The sequence below is a fragment of the Ostrea edulis genome, chromosome 5 (genome assembly GCF_947568905.1).
Source record: "Ostrea edulis chromosome 5, xbOstEdul1.1, whole genome shotgun sequence".
Taxonomy (NCBI): domain Eukaryota; kingdom Metazoa; phylum Mollusca; class Bivalvia; order Ostreida; family Ostreidae; genus Ostrea; species Ostrea edulis.
In genome coordinates this window covers 46,580,320-46,598,981 of record NC_079168.1, presented here as the reverse complement: position 1 = coordinate 46,598,981, position 18,662 = coordinate 46,580,320, and the positions used below count along the sequence as shown (strand labels likewise).

The 18,662-nt window shown below is 34.0% G+C and overlaps 1 protein-coding gene across 2 annotated transcripts in view; it reads left to right on the top strand.

Moving 5' to 3' along the window:
* Positions 1 to 18,662, top strand: part of LOC125649755 (sprouty-related, EVH1 domain-containing protein 2-like) — a 45,033-nt gene that overhangs the window by 18,056 nt on the left and 8,315 nt on the right. The window contains exons 3-4 of one of the 2 annotated variants that reach the window (XM_056164606.1): positions 2,923 to 3,091; positions 17,452 to 17,474. In XM_056164606.1, the coding sequence (XP_056020581.1) occupies positions 2,923 to 3,091; positions 17,452 to 17,474 (192 nt within the window). Of the gene's footprint in view, positions 1 to 2,922; positions 3,092 to 17,430; positions 17,475 to 18,662 lie in introns of both variants that reach the window. The other variant, XM_048877490.2, reaches the window with a different exon arrangement.

Genomic DNA, 18,662 nt, shown 5'->3' with positions numbered 1-18,662 from the left:
GCAGATTCAAGTTTGTAAAAATCATGGCCTCCAGGGTTAGGTTGCGGCCACAATACAAACTAAGGTTTTACCTGCAAATATATATATGGAAAGTCTTTAGATATGGACCAAGATAACTCAGATGAGCGATGTGGCCTTTGGGCCTCTTGTTTACACTCAGGAAAGAGGTAATTTATACATATTAACAACACTCTTTGGGAGATTGGGGTAAGCTGGGGTATTCTTAGTAACCATTGCTCACAGTACCTCTTGTTTAATTAACAGTAAGTATACCATAATATTTGCCTTGCTCAATGTTTTGTTTGCAATAAACTAATGATGTTTCAATGAGATGAAAGTGCTGACCTTACAACTCCAAATGAAATCCTGTATATTACAGGAAGATAGATCTAGGATCAGTAAATGCCTTAGTTGTTTGTGTTAAGGAGGATATATAAACAATAAACATGAGGTAATTTCTGAATAATGAGATTCAGGGTGTACTCAAATAGTCAATTAACCTCAGGATTCTTTTGTTTATATACCAACATAATACAAACAACCTAGATATATACTGGTACTGGAATAAATCCTATTAAATTGGGCACTGACTTTAATTTTCACATATTCTGATGCGCCAATTTGTAAAATTTTAATTGTTAAATAATGGTAGCAGTCTTCACGAAAACATTTAAAATTTGCTGGCCAGTAGGACCAGTGAACTGTCTTAATTTACTGGCCCACAGTGCAATTTACTGCTCTCTCCCCCCCCCCCCCCCCCCCATTTTCAAAGTACATGTTTATTGCATACATTGTGGAATGTATTGTATAATTGTACAATTAATTTACTGAACCTTTATCAAATATGATTATTACTCATATTCATATCCACCCTAAGACATCCTTTCTGTCGATACCAGAAAAATGATACCAGAAAAATAACACCTACAGTAGTCTCTCTCTCTCTCTCTCTCTCTCTTTTCTCTCTTTCCTCCTCCTCCTTTACACCTGAAAACCAGACTACAATTCAAGTATTTTTCACAAACATCAAAATAGCCTGAATGCTCCTTAGGAAGTAGTTTATCTACCAACATCAAATGTAAATGATTGATTAATTCTATAAACTATAGAAATTGCATAAAATCAGAGATAACTGCAATTGGCGAAGTTCATTTTAATTGGACAATGCAATAAAGCAGCAATTAACGGTGTGATACAGAACGCAACCATTTTTGTTTCAACAAGTTGTTTGTTGAATATTCACGTGATTTCTTGACAATTACAAATATAGTTATCGTTCTTTAGTTTAAAAAAAACAAAAAAACCACGATATCCAAACACTTACTTTATGTGCTATTTATCGATTTATTTTGATTTTGATCGTTAATTTATGCAAATAAGAAGTTTAGAAGATCTAAATTCAACATTATATTTGATGTGACTTACAAAAAGTCTACAAGCCCATCAGACTTCTTGATTTCTTATTTTCACTTTCCCCGACAGTAAAATTCTCTGCCTTGGTCTTAGGACCACCAAGTTTTTCTGAAGACTGGTAGCTTCTTTTTATGCCCCCTTCAAAATGGGGGCAATTGATTTTTACCTGTTGGTTTGTATGTCAGTTGGACTAAGTGTTGTCCGATCAACATGTTAGAACCCTTACCTTGATAGACGTCAGATTTGTTATCCAAGTTTCCCTTAAAGAGTAGATGACTTCTGTTGCTAATTAGGTCATAAGATAGAGGATGAAACTGGACATAGTAAGATATTGTACAATCAATATCTTGAGAATAAAAAAATAATATACTAGATGACCATTTGAGTAGACCATGCACTTCTGGTTTGATCTGAATAAGTCTAATTTTATGAATAACGTATGATAATTAAGCAACATGTATTTGCCTCTAATACTGTTACATATATGTAATACTGAAAAGAGTACCAACTTTGTGCTTGGGTATGTCTATTAAAGGTGTTTTTCATTAGATATCATGTACAACATGCAAAATTCTTCATTTGCTCCGCCACACTTGTTATCACGAGATCTTGTAAGTGGAAAAGATGGAGCTGTTACTGAAAAACCAAAACATTGACAATCAGTGTGAAAATGTAGTTGTTCAACATGGACTGGAGCCATTCCGACAACGAAAGGAAAATCAAATGGTGGCAGAAAAAATTTACACTCTGCTGTTCTTGATGTCAATTTCAAAACTGATGAAATCGCTTTCTCTTCTGTAATCTTACATTAATCTAAACACTACCTTATATGGGCATATACAAATAACATGACAAACAGAAGTTCACCAGTACATCAAACATGGTGCACAATATGAATTGAGAAATTGGATGTCGAAATTGTTAAAAAAAGGTGGAATAGAGTCTCACAAATCGTAAGTTGAAGATTGTAAATTTATATATTGCCTAAGAAACACATAACATCATTTTTGTCTTAGTAAAGAAAACTAGGAAATGTTTGGTATGATGAAAATGTTGTGGGAGTGAATCACTCCCGCATCTGCACCATTACGGAGATCCTAAGGAGTTGTAGCCCAGCCCCCCCCCCCCCCCCCCTCCAAAAATTATGCAGTTAGTATTCAATAAGTTTAAACATCTAAGAAACTCGGACAAATTTGCTAAAGCCCTAACCAATTCAAGATTGATCTCCAGATTTTCGCTAGTCCGTGCAGACTAGTGTATTAAATAGAGAGTTTACTAGTCTGTCGTTTTTTACTAGTCTTGGACTTAGGGACATGAGGTAATTTCTAACCCTGATGTTTATCAAGATTTATACGCACATTGTTCACATTCATGAGGAAATGGCTTCAATTGGTAAAGATATCGAAGGTGAAAACACAGGAAATGTAAATATTACTATGTAGTGATCAGACCAAACTAAGTTAATGGATTTATGCAGTGTATAAAATGTTCATATTCAATTCATTGCAGGTTGTTCTTGACTGCCTTCTAAAGAGAGATATTCGATATGTGAAAGCTAACCCCAAATTTCATCACTGGCAAACCGATGATAAAAGGTTTGGCCTAACATTTGAGCGTTATGATGATGCAAAGGCATTCGACAAGGGAATCCGAAGTGCAGTTGCTGATCTTGTGGACGGTATGTTAAAACTTACTTGAATAAAACGAATTAAACACCCATTTCATTAGATAGTATGTAGTCCTTTTTCATAACCATTAAATCATTAATTATTCCCCTTCTCCACTTTCATGTATCTGTCAGTGACAGTTTGATTATGGACAGGTTTTCTTTTCATTTCTTGTTGTGCTTTTACTAAAGAGTATCACAGTATATGGTTGTGGTTAATGACTTTCAAGAGCTAATCTTGTGTTCAGCAGTTCTTGTAGACTGATTTAGTCAGATTTAGGTTTGAAAAGTTCAGTACTGATGAAATCAGGGAATAATTAATATTACTTCATATGTATCAGAGGCAGTGTGTAACGAAGCATTAATTAACAGAAGAAAGACTAATGAAACCTAATAAACAATTCTTAAATGTCTCACTGACTCAGAGTATGAATGAACTTTTCATTATTCATGCTGGCAAGATTGCATCATGAGCTAAAAATAAATTCACATGTGACATGGAAGAATGACAGCTGTTAGCTTAAACAGCCTTTTCTTCATTTGCTCAGTTGTATTTTAAAATCTGGACTAACATTTTTTTTGGTGATTGTCTCAATATTCTTAAAGTTTGAAGGGTATGGCATGGAGTTGACATCAATACCTGTATTTTGTTAATGATTTACAACTGCAGTGCACTTAGTATTCCCTTAGTAGTATTAGTGTATAATCAAAATTTAAATTGCCAAATGTATTTCAGTATCAATCTTGGAAGTAGATGTATATATGGTTGCTATGACAGATGCACATTTTTTAAATGTCCTTTCACAGAAATGCATGGATGGGGGGGGGGGGGGGGGTGTCTGTAGAAGTCCAAAAATTAGGTGATACATATCCCTAAAATGACAACTGAAAAAAAGATGATGCAAAAAGATCGAAAGTTTTTTTTTTATTATTAAGAACTCATTATTAGGGATACTTCAGGTTGTAGCATTGTTACAATTGAGCTTGGGATCAGTATTCTATAAATCTGTCAGTGTTTCAAAAAATGTTGACCAAAAATACAAATCATCATGAAGTTAGATTAGAGGATAGTAAAAACAAAAAGCCTATATTAACTAAAGATAGATCTTCAAGTGAGGAACCAACCTGATGGGTGACTAGGTGAAAGATCAGCAAGAGACAGGGTCCAAGATTGAACTTGGTCATGACAAAGTTTTTCAATGGACACAAATTCCAAAGGTTTTACTTTGATTTTGGAGAATGATAAAGAAGACAAAAGTATTTTATGTGTTGATTATTCAAGTTCTGATGATTCAGATGAGGAAAAATTGTCATCTTCAGCCATCACTTACAATATTGAGAGCAATGCTAATTTCCTTTGGTGAAATCTAACTTTGGCCGGGTCATGGCTTTACTTTAGCATAATCCATCTTTTTTACCATCAAAAACAGAGAAATTAGAGTTTGCTTAAATCCATAGATGAATTAATTAGGTCTTTTTTAAGTTTAAGTGTTTTCCCAATTTCGGCCCTGGCCCTTGAAATCAAAGGTTTTAGATATCTCTGAAATGGATGAGACGTAATGGTCTGTTCATGCAGCTTCATTTAAGAAGTGAATTTCATTTTTGAAGATACATTTGGGCATAAACTGTAACACTTTACACATGAAAAGTATGCTGGAGTGTCACACATTGCAGTTCATACTCACATGTATTTTCAAAAATGAAATTTTGTATATTTACTCTCTGCTTTCTCCCAGCCAATATTATAGACATACAATATTTATCAAGATTCTTACACCCAATGTTCACAACTGCATCACATTCATGAGGAAATGGCTATCATTACAATTTGTGAAGATATAAAAGACAAAAACATTGGAAATGTGAATATATTGGAATATACTACCGGAAATAAAGTCATCGCGATTAAATATTGGTTTACAGTACTTTCATCAAATCCATCTTAGTGGCGACAAGACAACTATGCCCAGCTTTTGGATTTTTATATATGTATAATTTTTTTTACCTTATCCATATGAACGTGACTTCACAATCTGGATAATTCAGACCAACTATAGCTGGGCAGTCATGTCCTATGGATATTTTTAGCTTTCATATAAGAATGTGTTTGAAATGTTGGGAGATATAGATTCCCTATGTGTCATGACTTGCAAAGAAAGCAACAACAACAACAAAAAATATTGAATATAATACTCATGTGATACATGTTATTACTAGGTGAACTTGTGTATTTCAGTTTTAGAAAATGTACTGCAAAGTTACATGGGAAGTTGTTCAGCTGACTTTTGAGATTGAAGATCAAAGAGCATTTCTTTTTGTTCATGCCTTAGTGTTTTAAAAGAGGAAAAGGGAAAGTTGTATATTTTAAACCCTGTACATGGGTTTGAAGTCCAATATATTGTTTCTCCATTCAGTAGACTGAATTTTGGCCAGCTTCCCAGCAGGAGCATTAGAACACACAATTGGTTCAGATGCCACTTGGCATTGTAAAGTATCAAGTTGTCATTGTGTTTCACTCTAAAAATCAATGGGTAACCTTTCTCCATTCATAGTTGGTAGCACCTAGGTGTGCCCATTCATTCATAAACCCTGCTAATTGATATCAGACTGTGCCAGTTTTGTGTATTTAGCTTTCCCAGATCAATGAAGCTCTTGCCTGGATTAGTATGCTGTTAAAAATTAGGAACATCCACAAATCATATAACGATTGACCCAATGGACCAGTGCCCTAGTTATTTTAATGAACTGTAGTCACTTAAATTCTTGAAGGTTTATCATGAGAAACAATCAATGATTATCAGAGCCATGGGTCCTCTACAAATGATGAATAACTCCCCCTTCACTTTATTAAGGTGGCTCACTTCACCTTGGAAAAGATTCTGAAATCAGTATGAAATGATATAATTATGAAAGATATGATGATATGTAAGAAATAACTATGTAAAAAAGGCCACCCCCACCCCCCATTATTTTCCAAACATGATTTCGATGAATATTAACAAAAGACTCCAGCGGATTTGAACTTGGGATGTGTGAGTGAGTGACCCATCCACTGCGCTACTATGATTGAGACAAAAACAAGTCAATCAACACAAATAATTTCACAAAACTTTTAAATTGCCATGTAATTAGCTACCTAACTTTAATGTTATTTGCAGTTTGATAACTATTTAATTTGAGTTCAGATAAAGGTTGGGTTGGAAGTGTAGGCAATTGAAGAAAGAAATATAGTGTAGGCCCTGCCTTCCAATGTTCTGGATTTTGCTGGTTGGTTCATAAAGTTACAAACTAAAGCTAAGCTAAGTCGTAAAATGATGCAAATGAATAATCAATTGTTTGAAATCATGATTATAAATTCATATCGATGAGGTCAGCTGCCATTTTTTGATGACCATAATATATACTACAATCTTCGGCTTTATACAGTACACAGTAACTTGAGGTGCACTAATTTATAGGTAGTACAACAGAGGATACAGGATTGGTTAAACACCAAGTGAGTGACCCATTTATGATGTCAAGACGTGATGTTGGCTTGTGACATGTTAGACTCCAATTCGACGTACACGTTGAACCATTAATCACAATTTCCTCCTCCCACCCGGCAGTGCTGGATTAATTATTAAGTCCTTTCTATAACAGTCTATTTGTTGTTTCCCCAGACATAACAATGGCTCATTTATTTGTTTAGCATGCTTAGTGGTGTTGCAATAAGCTTAGCCTAGACATATATAAAGTAATCTAATTGTGGGATTTACCCCAACCTAGGAAGGCAGGAGTGCAAGAGCAAAAACCATTAGAAAGTCTGGCTTCGGTGTTCTGAATTAAAGAAAAAAAATAACGTAATATCTTATTAATATCAGGAACAGGCATTGAAAAATTATTTAACAGTCAAATTTGCACTGTAGCCACTGGTAGACTAATTGAATACATTAATGAGCATTGTGGTATTTGAACAGTAGTGTGTGCTGCATAGTGTTTCATTGATCAAAATGATGAGATCAATAATGCCTGCGCACTGGCTCCGTTAACAGGCACAGCTAATTTCAGGATTGGCAGCAGATTAGAACATGCTTCAACAAACAGCTTGTGAATCATGCAAAACAATAAGTTCACATTTATACCCAGACTGTGCCTAGTCAATATGTTGCTCTTTGGAATTGTTCGAGGTGTAATTTCATCATTTTTTTTTTTTTTTTTTTTTTTTTTTTTTTTTTTGCTTCTAAGTTTTCTCTGCTATAGTCAGCATCTGGTGTGCATTTGTATGTAAACTAAGGTGTGTCATCACATAGGGATTTGCTTTCCAGTTTTAATCCTGGCTCTGAGGATTAGCTCTGGTTACCATACACATTCTGAAGCTTTGAGAGTATATTCTATACATTGATGGCATGGAGGAATCCACACATGTTAACACTTAGGTGGCTTGATTTAAGAAAGAAAATTTTAACTATTATTTATCGTAATTAGTACATCATATAAATATGCAGTATTGTCCTTTGGTTACAAGATTATATGATTAATGAATTTTAGATTGTGACTGGATACAAATACATGGAATGTGATATCAAAATGAATACCTTTTAAACTTTAAATTTATTTTGTGTGATATAGAGTTGTCAAGTTAGACAAAGGCCAGTGTGAATTTTTTATCATCTCTTGGCCTTTGCTGGTCACATTGGTCTTCAAGAATGGCTGCATACCAATTTCGTTGAAATCACTTTGATTGGTACAAATGTTTCTAGAAGTGGATGGTTGTTACGTTTTGGAGTGATATGAATTCCAATATATCAGTACATATGTACCTACCAAGGCTTTTGATTGGCTGATACAAAATTGATGTCAAGTCACCATATCTGGTACAGTTTTACTCTAGTGTTACTTTTCAAAGTGACTTGTGTTCCAATATGGTCATCATGACATTTAATTGGGTGACATAAAATCAACCTTTTCTCTTGAGCTATTGCATGCATATGTAGCGGTCAGCCGTGTTCAATCGACAGTGGCCTGATAGCTCAGTTGGTAGAGCACCTGACTAAAGATTCAGGGGTCCCAGGTTCAAATCCCAGTCTGGTCCATTGCATTTTCTCCCCTCTTGTTACATTTGGTGCTGTTGACCACCCCTGGACTTGCAGATGAAAGTCCTGCCAGGGGCAAAAGAATTTGGGTCGTGTCTTTGAGGACGAAGACAATTTAAGGAGGGAGGAATGTATCAGTCAGTCGGGTTCGATCGCCGGTGGCCAGGTAGCTCATTTGGTAGAGCACTTGACTAGAGATTCAGGGGTCCCGGGTTTGAATCCTGGTCTGGTGTATTGCATTTTCTCCCTTCCTACACATTTGTCTTAGACTTGCTAAGTTATTCAATCCAGGTGAGTGATTCAGGCATTTAGAAGCCAGTAGTTTTGTTATTATAGATGATAAAAAGGTCTTAGCTGCTTCGAGGAAGTTATTTAGTTTTTTGTCCCCCACCGCAACACGAAAGGGGACATAGAAATACCAGTGTCTGTGCACGCATCCGTCCGTCACACTTGATTTTGTGGACTGAACTCCTCTGAAACCACTCAACAGATTTTGATCAAATTTTATAGGATTGTTAGTCACTATATGTAGTTGATCATATTATGCCGCCATTTTGATTTGACAAATTTTACAGGAGTTATGGGCCTTTGTTGAATTTGTACTTGCTACACTACAGGAACACTTTGTGAACACAATTCCTCGGAAACCACTCAACAGATTTTGTTCAAATATTGTAGGATTGTTAGTCACCATATGTAGTTGATCACATTGTGCCGCCGTTTAGATTTAACAAATTTTACAGGAGTTATGGAACTTTATTGAATTTGTACATGCTACACTATAGGAACACTTTGTGGACTCAACTCCTCTGATACCGCTCAATGGATTTTGTTCAAATTTTTAAGAATTGTTAGTCACCATATGTAGTTGATCAGATTGCACCATCATTTTGATTTGACAAATTTTACAAAAGTTATGGAACTTTATTGAACTTGTACGTGCTACACTATAGGAACACTTTGTGGACGCAACTCCTCAGAAACCGCTCAATGGAGTTTTTTCAAATTTTGTAGGATTGTTAGTCATCATATGTAGTTGATCAAATTCACCATTATTTTGATTCGACAAATTTTACAGGAGTTATAGGACTTTTTTGAATTTGTATATGCTACATTATAGGAGCACTTTGTGGATGCAACTCCTCAGAAACCGCACAACGGATTTTGTTAAATTTTGTAGGATTGTTAGTCACTATATGTAGCTAATCATATTGCACCGGCATTTTGAGTCGACAAGTTTTACAGGAGTTATGGGACTTTGTTGAATTTGTACATGCTACACTATAGGAACGCCTTGTGGATGCAACTTCTCAGAGTCCGTGGTACAGATTTTGTTCAAATTTTGTAGGATTGTTAGTCACCATATGTAGTTCATCATATTTCGCCGCCATTTTGATTCGATACATTTTACAGGAGTTATGGGACTTTTGATCTTCAACTTATTTTGCGGCATTGGGGACATGCATGGCTACGACTAGCAATCTTGTAAAAGATTTAGAAAATGAAGGGAAAAAAACCCAAAGTTTCATGTTCACAATGAATGTTTTATATTGAAAGAAAAAATGATAACTTGTTTCATGTCCATACATGTATAATCTTTTCTCAGGGAATTTTTAATCATAATGAATTTATAAAAATAACGCATATGGTCATCAGTGTTTTATGATGTTTTATTATGGAGGAGGGTAAAGGGTGGGGGTGTGTCATTTCAGTCCTAATGCTGGAAGATCAACAATGTTGTTGATCAATAGTTGGACACTGACTTTGATAGTCACTAGCACATAAAGCAGTGCTTATTTTTACATGGAGGAATTTTCAGCTGTTCTGATCCAGTTACCCATCTTCTTTGCGAGACTGCATGGCTATGCTGGTAAATTGGGCAGCAATTTTCAGTATACATAACATAAACATTTAATATGCATAATACATATAAAATCATATATGATTTAGCAACCATGACATTTCAGTGTAAGAACTGCAGCCAGAAAACTTTTAATACTGACATCATGGAAAACATCAGCTATTGTGAAAGGAATTTCAAAGCATTAATGTGGTAATTAAGTGATGCATATATGGCTGCATAGTTTTGCTTATTTATCAAGCTGGTGAATCAACAGTGTTGAGGCTTGTTTAAATTTTGGAATGAAACTGCTAAATCTTTTACATTCCCCCTTGAATGCAAGGCAGTTTTTTTTTATACTTGTGCCCCTCACAGCAAACTTCAACAGTTTTGAAGGGGGGTTGTTAAGCTGGAATCAGTATCGTCCGTCTGTTCATCACTCTAAACATCCATCTAAGAGCCAGATCCCTGGTTTTCAGGCCTTACATCGCTCATTGCTAAGTTTTTTAATGGTTCGTTTAAACACCTCGTATGAAGCATGATTTCACCATCGAAAAAGTAATACATGCTCTGTTATTTGATATGATATTTTCCAGAATGATAAAAAAGGTGTTTGAATTAAATTGATGTGTGCAAATAAAGAGATTCTGGAGTTCAAATTTCGCTGTGGTTTGGTGTATAATATGAATATCTAATAAACCGTGACTAAAAGACTCAGACGTTCTAAATTTTTAGGAAAAAAATATTATTGAAATTTGAAAGCATTATTTGTTGATATCTTTTGAATATACGAATAAAGTCTGTTAGACAAATATATTTGAAAAAGAAAAAGAAATTAAATGTCTTACTCTATTTAAGATTTAATCGAGAAAGAAAAAAGTACCGATTCTTATCAAAACTGGTAGAAATTACTGAAATATTTAATATTTTTGCTAATTGTATGCACTTTTCATCAAGAAATTAGTTTCCTTTATAAATAAATTGAATTTGTAAACCATTTTTCATCAAGGGAATGTAGTTTTCTGTTTACAATGTTCTTTATGACTACTTTATTATAATTTCGATCGGGCTTGGTTCATATTTGAAAAATCTCAATTTTCTGAATTTTGGTGTGTGTATATATAGGGCAAGTACTTCAAAAATTTATTTGTCTGTACCCCTGTACTTTTCTTTGCTCTGTGGTAATTTGTTAAGCGTGGTTTCAGAGCTAAAGGTTATACCATCGCTTGAAGCTAACTTTTTGTGTCACTAGTCCAGCCAGACTGATGGGGTATTAAATTTCAACCAGTCCGCAGAAAAATTTACTATTCCAACAGAGTTTTCCAGAAATAATTAAACATATTTCGTTAATGTTATTAAAATGAAATTTAACTCAATATGCCTCAGACAATATTGTAACACTTAAATGTGGGATTTATATTTATAGATTCATCTGATATCTACATATCGAAGCATGCCAAATGTGTGTATAAAATTTCATAAGTATAATTTCCAAAATGATGCTTTAGAAAATTAACCAGTCCCATTGGACTGACTAAAACAAATGTCAGTCAGTCCGCCAGACTTTTAACCAGTCACAGATTGACGGGCATACATTAATTTCGAGCCCTGTATACAGAGCAGTAAATATTTGTCAACATAAAACTTCATAGATGGACAGGAAGTTATTATACGCCCGTCAAAGACCGGACGTTTTATGGTATGATGTTGTCCGTCTGTCTGGACCTTGTAGGGAAAATACAAGATTAACTGTAAGCTCCAGGAGGATCTTACAACTTGGTACATTTGATCATCATGATGAGAGGAAGATGCCTATTGTTTTCAAGGTCAAATGTCAAGTTTGTAGTATCAGTTAATAGGAAAACCTTGTAGGCAGAATACAGACTGAATTATTGGGGATAGGACTGTCAAACATACTCATCATGGCTAGTGGAAGATGCCTTCACTTCAGTGGGTCAATGACTTTCACATTCGCAAATTTATTTATTATGTTACATTTTTGTCAAATTAGTTAGAGTATGATTATGTATATTTAATAAAACATTGAATTTCAGGGAATTTTTTATATTGAATTTTTATTTGTCGTTCATGGGCATTTGGCTCTTATCCCCCCCCCCCCCCCCCCCCCCCCCCTGCGCCAGATATTTTATGGCACCTTACCTACAGCTGGGGTGATGTCTTTGAGTGAAAAATTCTTGAATGGAACATGAAAACAATATGCAAAGAAACAAATATTATGAATGGGCAGAAGCATCTTGGCATTGTCTGTACGAATAATTAATAATTATGGTAGAAATTGATTGTAACATGATTTTTAATTACAAGGTCCATCACCTTTCAACTTAAAAACATATACATGTATTCTGATACAGTAATCATTATTTGATTTTCCTGCTTGAAAGAGTATGTATATGTGCACATCTATTTATAAAAGGAGTACTAATAATAAGTGTTGTATAATTTCGTTGTGTACATTGACTTATTCAGTTCTTCTCTGATTTTTCTTTCCATTGCTTCATGTTGGATGGATATATTGTGGTAAGTATTATCAGAGGAAAAAGATATTTTAAATACGGAATGAAGATGACTTTTATGGAAAGCCAATGGGGTCAAAATTCTATCCCTGAAACTGTGTGTTTATAACTTGTAAGTGTAGAAATGTTAAATGTTAATGTAGATATATGAAATGTAACTTGACAATTACGGTACTTATTAGTACAATGTCAATCCAGTGGGTTGGAATGACTGTAAATGTTGTTACGCAATGCATTATCCGTTGAATGCTTAGATAGAATTATGTATGGAAACTTTTAAGTTGTCAGTTGTTCTTTGGTAAGTATAAATGCAAAACTTGTTTTGAGGTATAGGTAAATCCATCATTTGTTCTATTAATTAACCTTTGAAATTGAATCCTCCAGGTTTTTAATCAATAATTACACAACTTGAAAAGATGTTGATTCATCATTCGTTAAATTCACTGGATAATTTATTGTGTAACAACATTTACACAATAATCCCAACCCACTGGATTGGCATTGTACTAATAAGTATTGCAATTATCAAATGACATATAACATATCTACATTTACATTGAATGAATGACACGTAGATACAGATACACAGTTACAAGGATAGAATTTTGACCCCATTGGCTTTCCATAGGCTGTCCAATTTAAGGGTTGTGAAACTACTTCAATAGTTAATCTTTCAAACACAAGTACTCAGCCTCTTGTTATATCTGCTGATATGAAGTAGATTTGTGAAATCCAGTAGCTCTAAGGTGAAAAGGTCACATACAGAAGCTGGCATTGTTATTCGCACACACAACTTGCCTTGGCTTTTTTTGTTGTGGTGAAATTTAATTATTCTGCATACAGATAATGAGGCACCCCCCTACCAAGAGTTTGCTATACAAAAATCACTGCTCTTGCTAATGACCTGCTTTATATGATGGTGATGTTACTGCTGTTTACATGTAGAAGATGATCTGCTAATTGATAACATTTAAATCCTAGGATCATTCATGGTTTTGTGTGAATGAACTGTGGTTGTGTTATGAGGTGGGTGTGGTTTGGCAACCTGTCACATGATCTTGATCATGCAAGAAGGGAAATGACATGTGTACACAGATTGTATCTGCCCTGTCATTGATGTGATGGGACACATTGTCACCACTGTTGTGTATTGTCTGTCATTCAGTTGTTATGAGATATACTATCATTTCCATATGTGCTGTTCTTGTATTTCTTACTATTAATAACTTCATCGTCATGTGCAATTTGGTCATTTGCAAAATCATTAAATTTATAAACCTCCCATTATATGGCAACAAATGCTAGTGTTTGTAACTACTGCTTTTCATTAAAAGAGTGTAGTTTTGTAATTAATTTTTTTTTATTAAAAGTAGGACATGTAGGAATGTCCTGTAAAATCTCCCTTTGTTGTTATTTATCTCCCTTTGTTGTTATTTTAGCTTGCAATAGATAATTCAGTGCCATAATGAAATTGCATATTTTATTATATTTCTTGGAAACAATGTAGGATAAAAATAATTAATCAACAACAGAAACAGAAGTCCTTCAAGCTGGTCTTATCTGTTAATTGTATCATTTTCATATGTATCAAGTTAGCAACCAGCAAAACACCAGGAATATACAGAACATCCTGGACAAATGAAGTCACAATAGCAAATGGATAATTTCCACTGCTTAGGCGACAAATGTAAACAAAATTTTTGTAGGCGGAATAAATCTGTTCCAATATATGATATTTCACTGCTGAAGTGGGAATGTAAATATAAGAATATTTTGTAAGGTTGTTAAGTAATCCTGGGGTCCCAATCTCCCCCTTCCACTTTTTCTACCTTTCTGTAGAAACATGTCTAATAGTAAAGAACCCTCACTGATACTGCCTAAATGATGATGATTCAATGTTAGGTCAAAATTTGTGGCACTTCACCTACTGTTCGTCTCTTATGAGTAAAAAATACTTGAATAGGACATATAAAGCAAACAAATTAAAATTGTGATATCTTTGAGCCCATACAGGGTCAAAAGCTCTCATGAGGTGCTAGGGCAGGGCAGAGCCATATACAGTGAAAAAAAATTATTGTGGGGGGAAATCTTGACTGCTGAAGATCAGACAGTCTGAGTGCATTAAGTTATGATAAGCAGGGTGGCCTCTAGATCTACCATAATCGTGTAAACCTTGGTTCCTCTATTGAGTGCTGTGGCAGGGCTCTTAAATGAGCCATACTGAAAATACTTCTTAAAAATCTTGTTCATCTAATTGGTGAACATTGAACATCCAAACTGAGTGCATATTATATACTTGCAATGAGTATAGAGGCCTCTACCAAAATTCAAAGGCCCCTTACTCAGAGGTTCTGGTTGAATAATTGTGAAAAGGAAGGAGATCTCTACTTGTGAAATTCATGGTACTTGAATCAAGTACTTTAATGCCAAGGCAAGTCTGAGAGTTAGAATTTATGTAAATCATAAAGTGATAAGGCTTTTAATCTGCCAAATATCCTAAATCAATTTCAAATTGTCATTAATGATCTGTAGAGTGAGAGAATTGGCGGATATTTGGTTTCATCACAAGTTTAATGAAAAACCAAATTTCATTGAACAAGACCATGAAATCAGGCATTCAGCAAAGTTCAGTTTTTATGTAAGAGTATAAAGAAAAAAGGTAAATTTACTTATCAACAAAACTGCTCTTTGGTAAAACCATGGCGTGTGATGCCCTTGTAAATTGATACTGTGAAGACCCTTACAAACTTTGATGCCCATGAATGTGGTTATGGTTTAATATGATTTTATGGTTTATTATTATTATGATGGGTTTTTTTTTTTCAAAACACAAAATCATTTCTTAAAAAATCCATAAATTAATTTACCTCATTTTATCTCATTATTATGATGCCTTAAGATGCAAAACCCCATTATTATGATTTGTCAAAATCCTGTCCAATTTTTCGTCACACCTCTAATTTGCCATGTTCAAAGGTGAGAAGCACTTACCGACCTGTGTGGAAATAAAGTGATCAGTGGACTTCCACTCACATGAACTAGTAACATTCATAGGGTAGTACCGGTAATGCTCCAGTGCACTGAGACACAGCTATCTGGACCATGTAATCCAGTCCAATTTTTCTTTCACATCTCTAATTAGTTGTCCTTGGAGGTATGAAACACTTAATTACCTGTTGTGTACCTGAAAACAGGTGCTGAACTTGAAAGTTTCATTGAAGTTTTTGAATTAAGGGGAGAGGATTAGTAAACACTCCATTGCAGTGAGATACAATTAGCTTTGACCTTGACCTAACAGACTGCTATTATCTTGTTAAAAAACCAGTCACATACAATTAGGGTTTGTTATCCTGTATGCTGATTAATTGAGCAATTGACTTTTGTTTATGTGCCAGTTTTATGAGAATTCAAAATGCTTCAATAGAAAATGACTCATTTTTATATAAAAACTAATAGAATATATACCTATTGTTTACTATGATGATTTGCTTATTGTAATGCAATAGCTTTGAAAATAAAACATCATATCACAAGGGCTCTATTGTAAAACCATTATATTACTAAGGTGACCATTAAAGCCTATAATGGGCTTATTGTTTATAATGTGTTAAAGTAACTTATAAATTTTTTGAAATGAAATAGATTTATTGAATTGATCAAACATGTTTACTTTCATTTGAATTTTGTCTCATTCTTCATCAGATAATATCAAATAATATGACATTTACAGTAAAGTTTAATCATATAGAAGATGGGAATTTTCAAGAGATGTGTCATTATCTATGTGTTATCATATATATATGTCTGTGTGTCACAGAGTTACTTAGCACGGCTCAGTGAATATTGGGGTCAGTGTGTCCACAGTAATCAAATGTCACATGACTCGTCAATTGGGGGTTTATCAAAAAAATTAGATATGGAAAACTTTTGGATGTACTATGAATTGAGCATATCCAATTGAATAGTTTATGGTGAAAGCTAGGGGCTCTACTAGAGCTTAATTAATGGTTTTGATAGAACTCATCACTCTTGGTCTGTGCACCTCCTTAAAATCATACGAGTGTCAAACTCTTTAAGATATTCATTCCATGAGATTGTTTCAGCAAATTGGATTATTTGTTAGAATGAATGAATTGAATGAAAAATTTTAAATTACATTTGATAAAACCTTCAGTTAAAGAATAAATGTCTAGATGGTTTGTATTTTGGAGGTATGGAAAGTGTGTACCTGTGTATACCAATGATAATGTTGATTATGCAGAAATAAACCATATTGCTTCCATTGTTTTCGTGTATCCCATAATATATCTATATATAAGTTTGAATTTATTTCATCATATAAATATATACAGGTTTTATGCCAAATAGAAAATACATAATGAAACAAAATAGGTTGATTACTAACAAAATATTGTCTAGTGAATGTAAATATATTTATATCAATGATGTAGTGATCTATATCACCATTAAATGAAATACTGGTATGGTCAGTATGGATTGTCTACCCTAAATTCGTTGACTTTAGTGAAAGTTGTCTTTCCACTTTTTACTGCTGTGAGGTTGTGGTAATGTGGGTTTATTTTTTACATGGATTGAGTTATTTGGATTAATATGGTCTGAAATGTGAAAAGGAAATCAAATCTGAAAACATTTATAGGAACACATCACCTTTTCATAGAGTTATTTTTGTTGTTAGGATCGAGTATCCAAAATGTAAATGAACTATGGGAGCTTTATTTTGTTGGCATAATGAAATATACAAAGTAAAGTGATTTGTGAGCAAGAGAAAGTAAATGTTTCTCGAGAAAATAAATTTTTGTATATTTTATTTGAATTTTTAAATACCTTAATATTTTGTCAAACTGGTTTGGATATAATGGAATATCCCATCATGTTTTGCAGGGGGATCAAATGGCACTACAGATGGCGATGATGAGGTGTTTGCAGTAAGTATAGATACACAGGGTTGGTTGTAAATAACAAATGCTTTCATTGCTGTAAATGGAGTACACCATGGATTTGCAGTTCCACCCTTATAAAAGCTGTTGACCTATTGCGATTGGTGGTTTGCCGTCGTTGTCTGTAAACATTTTAACATTCTCTAAAATTATATGGTCATTTCCCATCAAATTTGGGGCATTTATGGAGGAAGGGGAGTGTTTTTTTAATTCCATGGTCACTGAACCCCAAAACTTTTAGGGGTGGGATCAAAAAAACTTTTGAGATTTATGCAATTTTTAAAAGATTTCTTAACTTGAGAACGTCTAGCAAACAAACTATGTGTATAGTCATGATGTGCAAGTATTGCTTTAACCGATATTCATGGCCCATTGATTGGGCTTTGGTACTAGAGTGGGCTTTATAGTTCATTATGTGAAAATGTGCTATTTCTTGTAAAAATCTAAGGAGGAAAACAACACCAAAGAAAACTTGTATGGATGGAGAGTAGAGGATATGTACAATAATATTTTGAAATATAAAACTTTCAAAGTTACCATAATGAATGAGAGAGAAAAAACCTTGCTAGCTTTGAGCCCACAAGCTACAGCTGAACCCAGCTAACCAGCTAGGCATTTAAGGTAGCTCCATCCTCATTTGACTTGTCAATATTAATAGTGGTTCAAAGTAGAAAACTTGTATTGATTTTCATAAAATGTAGTTTAATTTAATAACTAACCAAAGGAAATGAATATGTTGCCACCTTTTTAAAAATGTCAGACATACATAAACAGAAGTATATATCAACATCAGAAAATCACACATTTCCATTAAACAGCATAATAAAAATACATTAAACAATGGCCAAAATGACAAAATTTTTATTTCGACAGCTTCAAAAATCTGCTACTTTATAAATATGTATAAATTACTTGTGCGTATCATGGAAATCATTGTAGAATAGAGGAATTCCAGCATAGGAATTATTGCCCTTGACAACCTTTTAGGAAATGTAAACTTTTTAGTATCATTTAATTTACTAGATTTTTCATTGTACCCAGTGAATGAAATTCCCTCAAAAGATATATTTCTATCGTGTGCAGGTTTTTTTTGTTTGTTTGTTTTTTGGTAAAAACCCATGACGTCACATGAGGGCAGAGCTACCTTGGATTTAAAAGGACACAAATATTTTGCTA